General features: G+C 39.3%; 1 protein-coding gene across 2 annotated transcripts; it reads left to right on the top strand.

The window, feature by feature from the left end:
• chmp7 (charged multivesicular body protein 7) lies at positions 1 to 6,316 on the top strand. Of its 2 annotated transcripts, XM_083783859.1 has the most exons (10): positions 2 to 622; positions 1,097 to 1,268; positions 2,058 to 2,243; positions 2,409 to 2,542; positions 3,362 to 3,410; positions 3,506 to 3,625; positions 4,248 to 4,346; positions 4,447 to 4,504; positions 4,602 to 4,886; positions 5,579 to 6,316. In XM_083783859.1, the coding sequence occupies exons 1-10, from the start codon at positions 360 to 362 to the stop codon at positions 5,632 to 5,634; spliced, it is 1,422 nt and encodes a 473-aa protein (XP_083639985.1). In that variant the 5' UTR covers positions 2 to 359; the 3' UTR covers positions 5,635 to 6,316. The 2 variants fall into 2 exon arrangements, with proteins under 2 accessions (XP_083639986.1, XP_083639985.1); XM_083783860.1 differs by lacking the exon at positions 2,058 to 2,243 and having other exon boundaries at positions 1 to 622.
• Positions 6,317 to 7,153: the final 837 nt, after the last annotated feature.

Below are 7,153 nucleotides of genomic sequence, written 5' to 3'. Positions count from 1 at the left end.
ACAACGTCTGTTTACACATTACGAAATAAGCTCCGCGTATTCGTACCGTTCTGTGCTTTAGCTCAATCGTACCATATGTTTTTGCGATGCTTATTGATGAGCTAATGTGTTTATGTTAGCGATCCTGATTTATATGAATCATGGTGAGGTTCACCGTAAAGAGACATCTGATGATCTGATTCTGACCTTATCAGAGCCCAAAGTGAACTGTGCCCCGGTAGCTATTTTGCCGTTTAATAGAGTTCCATGTACACTGACATGGTGCATGTTGGTCTTGTTGGAAGGGGTTGGAAGTAGCTAGGGCTGTCTGTTTACAAGCCGTCTGCCAGCCAGCTAGCTTACATAATTGTAAGTGGAAAATGTCTAATTTCACGGAAATGGCCTTGCCACCTGAGTGGGAAGACGACGAACGAATGAATTTCTTGTTTTCCGACTTCAAAGAAAACCGAGATGTGAACACAACAGACTGGGACAGTAAAATGGACTTCTGGTCGTCCCTCGCCATACAGAGCTGCAGGAGTCGGGGAACCGTGTGTGTCAATCTGCAAGAACTGAACAAGATCTTCAGGAGGAAGGGGACTCTGCCTTTGGGCTTGCCTACGGCCATTCAGTCCATGGCCAGGTATACAAAATAATCATTACAGTAGGCGTAGCATATATAGCAACAATATAGCTATAGCAACAATACAATAAATACCGTGAATATAGAAAATAAACGAAATATTCGACAAATCAAGTAAAATCCATACAGCACCAAAATGGAAACAAGCCGTAGTGCTTCCTCCTTGAGTTCAATCCATTAATAGCATTGTATTTGTGTTAAAATGTAGGCCTACTTTCTGTGTTTTTGTGCAAACTGTTATAAAGTATAAATTTCAATCAAATCAATCCAATGGTATGAAATACCAGTATACTTACATGTAGATGTAGTGTTGTCCTTCGCTTCACTTTAGCAGATGTAAATAAACTGACAAGACACAACAAACACACTATCAACACACTACAATACGCAAGGGCAACATAGCAGTGCTTCCACATTCTTTTTCAGAATCTGTGCATACAGATTACATTTTATTCCTTGTTTCACCTTTTCCAGGGCTGGGAAGGTGCAACGAGAATCTGAGTTTGCTGCAAATGTGGACTCAGGCTGGCTGTCATGGGGTGTTGGCCTGTTACTGGTGAAACCTTTGAAATGGACCTTCTCCACCCTTCTGGGAAGCAGTCGTGTAACTTTGGAAGAGTCGTTTGTTGTCATAGAACTAGTAAAGGTACGTATGTAGAATATAGTAGTGGTTCCTTTTACAAATTGGTTTGCCGCAGCATTAGGCCACGCTCACCATATTCATACTACATCAGGTCCGTTTTTAAGAAACATTTGGCACCTTTTACAGTCTGACCCTGAACTTTCACGTACTTTCTGTTATCCCCCCCTTTTTGTTAATAAGCGGGGACGTAATCTAAGAGATTCCTTGATTAAAGGACCACTTTTCAACCTATCTTCATATAATAGGATAATCATGATAAAATGGCACAATTTTTTAAAACTTAGTCTGTGTCTAATTAACCTCGCCTCACCAGGCTTTCCACCACCTCGGAGGAAAGCCTGGTCTCTGTTTCAAAAGTCCGTATGATCCTGTCGGGAGCGGATGATATCGTTATGTCATGTTGTAGTATTGTTTTGTAGTCAACAGGAACAGACGGCAGCTTTTTTTTATGTGTCATATTTTTTACTATAAGATACTATGCCTTTGCCTACCTGTAGGGCTTAATGGGTTGTTCCCTCTCCATGGTAACAGACTGGCGCGTGTGCCTCTGATTGGTCCTCGCCTCTCTGAGTTCCTCTATATAGCCATTACCGGTTGCTTGTTGTAAACCAGATACCTGATGAAGGTCGTTTAGACCGAAATGTTGTCATCTAATAAAACTACTGCTCTATAAGTGAAATACAGTGTGCGGGACCCTTTTCTTCTCAGTAGATTATAAGTAAAGTTTTTTGGAAACTTTGTCTGATAGGTGTAAAATGTACATTCTTCAGAATCTTCACTTGTGTCTTGCAGGAGAAAGCAGCAGAATTGCTGGCTACATACAAGAGCAGTGCATTTGCCAGCCGTTCTCTCCTGTCCTTTCAAGAACTTTGTGCACTATCCTCCCATGTTTGCACTGATGAAAGTACCCTCTGTATGGCTGTGCTCCAGCTGCAGAGGGAAAAGCAAGTGATAGTTTCATTGCATGAAGGCGAGAAGGTAAAGCTTAGCCTGAAAACATTCAAGGTGTGAGGTGCACATATACTGTAGTATCTTAAAGACAAATGGTGATGGGAGAGTTTACTCAGTGATAGATTTAGTAATACTTCTAATTATATAATCTGATTTCCATCTATTGTGTTTTTGTGCGTTCACCCATAACAGATTGTCAAGTTTTGTCGCCCTGGGCAAGATCGTGTATCTCCGGTCAGTGACGTAGATATAGGCATCTATCAGCTGCAGTGCAGTGAGAAACTTCTTGGAGAAAGAGTGGATGCACTGGGTGTTGAGTCTGAAAAGTATGACCATAAAGACCTAAACTCTCGCATAAACATTTTACTCTTTTACTTTTACTCTTTAAAACCTTCAGTGTTTATTTAACTCTGAGGCAAAGACATTTTTGATTGGCATACAAAGTCAATTCAAATTGATGCGATGCTACATAGCTACATGGCTCGGATGAACTGGGCTTAATTTCACCCCACTCCAACAGCATGTTTGAAGCTGTGTGTTATTACATTAGTATTCAGTACTGTTTCCAAAATATTTTTTACAGAGATTGACAGCATTCACGTCATTTGTGTGAATAGTCAGAAATGAACACATCTGTTTCTGTGACCCAAATCCTGTCAATTTAATGGCTTTGCCTGCAATTGCCTCATGTGAAGGCACCTTGAGAGTTTAGAATTAAACTATTTGGTTACATTTGTAGATTTTGTACACTTTCAGAGTTGACAATTATTCTACGCTCATTATTTATTTGTCAGCCCTACTGGGCCATAACTGTAAAGGCTCATTTATAGTCTGGATTTTCGGTGGTGAGGTGACCACCTCCGGTGGTGAGCTGACCACCTGAGCTAAAATAACGTTGAGCGGTGGTGAGTAAAAACAGAGAGAAGGGCTGGGGCGGTGGCGGTGGTTTGCTCTTCACCGCGGCTCGTGACGTCATGTTGTAGTTCGGTGGTCACCTCACCACCGAAGATCCAGACTATCAATAACGCTTTAGACTTGATTTTGGTAGCATCACCAATGAAACACTCCCTTGACTGATATTCAGGCCAAGGTCAGGGTTTGAGTGTGATTTCTGCTGATGCTGGATTGTATTATCTGTGTTGCAGGTGCAGAGAAGAAGCAAGGGCACTGCTTCGGGAAGGGAAGAAATCTCAGGTTTCCAACTATTGTCCCATTGCTATAACCATTGATTATATTGTTGTAACCTTTAATTCCATTTCCCCTGGTCATACCCATGGTGTATTCCACAGGCTCTGAGGTGTTTGAGAGGCCAGAAATTGGTTGAAAAGAGAGCGGACAAATTGTTTTCCCAGCTGGAGACTATTAAAGGAATCCTCGACAGAATAGCCCAGTCACAGACTGATAAACTGGTAACTGATTCATATTCAGTGATAATGTTGGTAAAATGTCTTAGTCATGTTCATTACATGCTGCCTGATTTACAAGCAGTTCATAACATTAAATTATTGTTAGGGCTGTGCTGTTATACTAAATGTAATGGTCAGTTTGGTCTTAATTGACTGAGTCATTTCCTTAATGACTCATTCATTAACTAATCGATTAGTCAATGACTAATAATTGACTATGCTTTTTTGTTGAAGACAGGACAGCCCTAGCTCTTGTTGAGAGTTAACCTGTCCGTGCTGAATGGACAGACTTAAAGGCATAGTTCACCCCCAAAATGACTTTTCTTCCCCCCTCCTATCGATTTCTCACCCCATGGAGGCTTGAATTCATGGATATTTTGTAGTTTTTGTCTCATTCCTAAACCAATAATTTGAGAAGCAGCAGTTCCGGTAGGAGACACATAAAGGAGACTCTTTGCTGCAGATGCTAGGATTATTGTTTACCTGGTATCCCAGTTTACTCTGTTTACCTTGTTTATTGACTATAGCTCTTGCTTACTCTGCCTATTCTGTTTTGGCACTTGTAAATCTCTCTAGATAAGTGTCTGCTAAATGCCTAGATTTTAATTGTAAATTGCTTTTGTAGATTTTACAAGCGTACCAGGCTGGAGTAGCTGCCCTGCGCCTCTCTCTTAAAGATGTGTCAGTGGAGCGTGCTGAGAGCCTTGTGGATCAAATTCAGGAGGTCGGACTCGTTAAGGAACAAGTTATATCATAACATTTTGCCGTTTGTTTTCATGTTCACACCACTAAAATGTATTTTCTATTCCCTTTGATATAAGCAGTTATGTGATACTCAGGATGAAGTGAACCAGATTATAGCTGGTGGCGGGTCCAGCTCAGGTGTGCTGTCTTTTTTTGAAATGTTTACTTTAAATTATACACAATCAAGTAACTGTTTCAGTTTGATTTTAAGTTTGTAAATCTGTTGTGGATACAGAGGACACAGAGGAGTTGGAAGAAGAGCTTAAATCTTTGTTGGAAGACTCAAAGTCAGATGGCATCTCAAGTTTACCTGAAGTCCCAACCAACCCTCTATCGCCAGATGGCATCTCCGGTTTACCTGAAGTCCCAACCAACCCTCTATCGCCTGCCAGGGAGCCTCAGCCAAGTCTCCCTGGCAGCAATCTGCTGAATTCTTTGCCAACTGTACCTCAAAGCTGCTTCAATATTACTGATGAGGAACTGGAGAAAGAATTGAATCGCCTAACCCTTGCAGACTCAGGTTAGCTTGCTGCTCCGTTCTCTAAAAATAATCTACCCGTTAAGGTCCTTACACAAATACACACCAGGGGCGACATGAAAAAAAATGTGGAGGACAGCTACGTTTGTCAACGTAGCTTTGTTGTGGTTTCAGTCTTATGTTGATGAGAAAGTATGCAGATGGAACAATGGAAATGAGTCAAAACAGATAATTATACATGATGAGTGTTTAATGAAGGGCATAGCATGATTTAAAGGAATGTAGTGTCACAATAGTTTGCCGCAAAGGTGCCTAAGCCTAACCCTGATCGGAGGTGGTGAGGAGGTCTGATGGTGAGGCTTGATGTGGATCAAGGGTCTCCATGAATTTTGCTTGTTGAGTGTTCTTATAATTTAGTTATTGTTGTTATTGGACACTGAAACACTTTCTCTCAACTGAAAAATTGATTTACTTGTCCAGTTCCGCCCTCCTTTGCCTTGATTGAAGTATTTATTTACAGTTTGCAGAATTACAGTACATTTCAAGTACAACTCAATACAAAAACTGTGTGGACCATGAAGCATTACACTTTGGTGGTCCTTCTCAACAGATGACATGCCATGTTTTCCACTGTGGTCACATACCTGTATTGATAATGTACAGTACCCAACTGTGAAATTAATGTTCCTTATGTCATTATCTATTTTGCTCTCTCTCTCTGTCTCACACACTAGGTTTTCAACATAAGGAAATGTCTTCACCAGCAAAGAGGTTAGAACCTGTGCAATGATGGCGAAAACAAAGAAATACCAGTTTTAACTCCTAGACCCCAGGAAGAATAGCTGCTGTGTTTCACAGTAAGCTAATAGGGATCTAATAAATAAATCAAAAATAGTCCTCATAGATAGGTTTGAACTGGCTCTGAAATAGCATTTTAACAACAAATCTGAATTGTCTTAAAGGCCAGAATCCTTAAGTGTAAATCCTAAAAAGTAAAATAGCAGTTACAGGGTACTGGAGAGAGAGAAAGTTTGGGCATGGCCCTTTCCTTCATCACAAATTAAAACTCCTTTGCCGTGGTGGCATGCCAACATGTATGTGTTTTTCTCATCTTGAAAGTTGTTTTCGCTCTAAAGTTATGTGGAGGTCAACGGCAATGTTTTTAACCCTGTTTATCACAGTTAAAATGTGTAATATTTTCAAATGATTTTAAACGGCTTGCCTTTTCTATGGTGTGTTAAATGTATGTATAGTGTGATGTTTGTAAATGTCCAGCATGGACAATACCGTGTTTTAAGTGGCCTTTTGAACTTAAAATATACAATAGGCCTACGATAATAAATAATCATGCCAAATTCTATTACATACAACTGCAAATAGGCCTACTGCAATGCCTGCAAGTGTTGAGTAGTAAGACCACTAAGTGAGTTTTACCAAATATGTTTCAGAAAATAAAGTTTATTTTAAATATGGGTTGATTGTTTCTTTTGTGTAATTTTGTGCACAATGAATGTGTAATACTGTATTATGTTAACCTTTATTACTGGTCAAGATGTATGACTTAAATAGAAAATCTTACTTTTTATGTAACTGTTTCCAATGTAATTGAGAAATTAAAAAAGAACCAACAAGGTTTCCAAAAAGAATGGATCTAGAAGTTAATCTCTCAAGAAAATAATATTAAATATTAGTGGTGGAAGAAGTACTCACATTGTGCACCAATACCACAATATAGACAATAGGCTAATAGCCTATAGACAAGTAAAAAGTCTGGTATTCAAAATGTACTTCAACTAATTTAGCAAAATGTCCCATTTCACAAGTTTCCAAATGTATAAAATGCTTAACTATTCTTTTCAAATAGCCTTTAAAGTATGCACAGGGCTGACGTGGTTAATTCATGTGTTGTAATAATAATCTAAATCCAAGTAACTAGTAGTAACGTTTTCAAATGCTTGTGGAGTAAAAGTACATTTTCCTTACTTGTTTAATTAACAATAAGTAAAATAGTGAATATTGAGGGAAACTCCAGTAAAGTAAGCGCATCAAAATTGTATACAGTATACAGTCAAGTACTGTATAAGACTTAGTAAGTACATGTACTGTCTCAAGTAACTTGAGTTGTATGTACAATGAGTTCCCAGATTTACAATAACAGTAACGCGTTGTAACGCTTGTAGAAGATCTGTTCTTTTGGGCAATATTGACAGTATTGTGTGCTTGTTATAAGCAGAGCCTTATATATAGACAGACCTATTACATGGCTGTGGTTATAAGCATAGATCTATGGATTCGATCATTTCTATGCT

The sequence above is a fragment of the Protomyctophum parallelum genome (genome assembly GCF_964188405.1).
Source record: "Protomyctophum parallelum genome assembly, chromosome: 15".
Taxonomy (NCBI): domain Eukaryota; kingdom Metazoa; phylum Chordata; class Actinopteri; order Myctophiformes; family Myctophidae; genus Protomyctophum; species Protomyctophum parallelum.
This window is presented reverse-complemented; position numbering and strand designations above follow the sequence as displayed.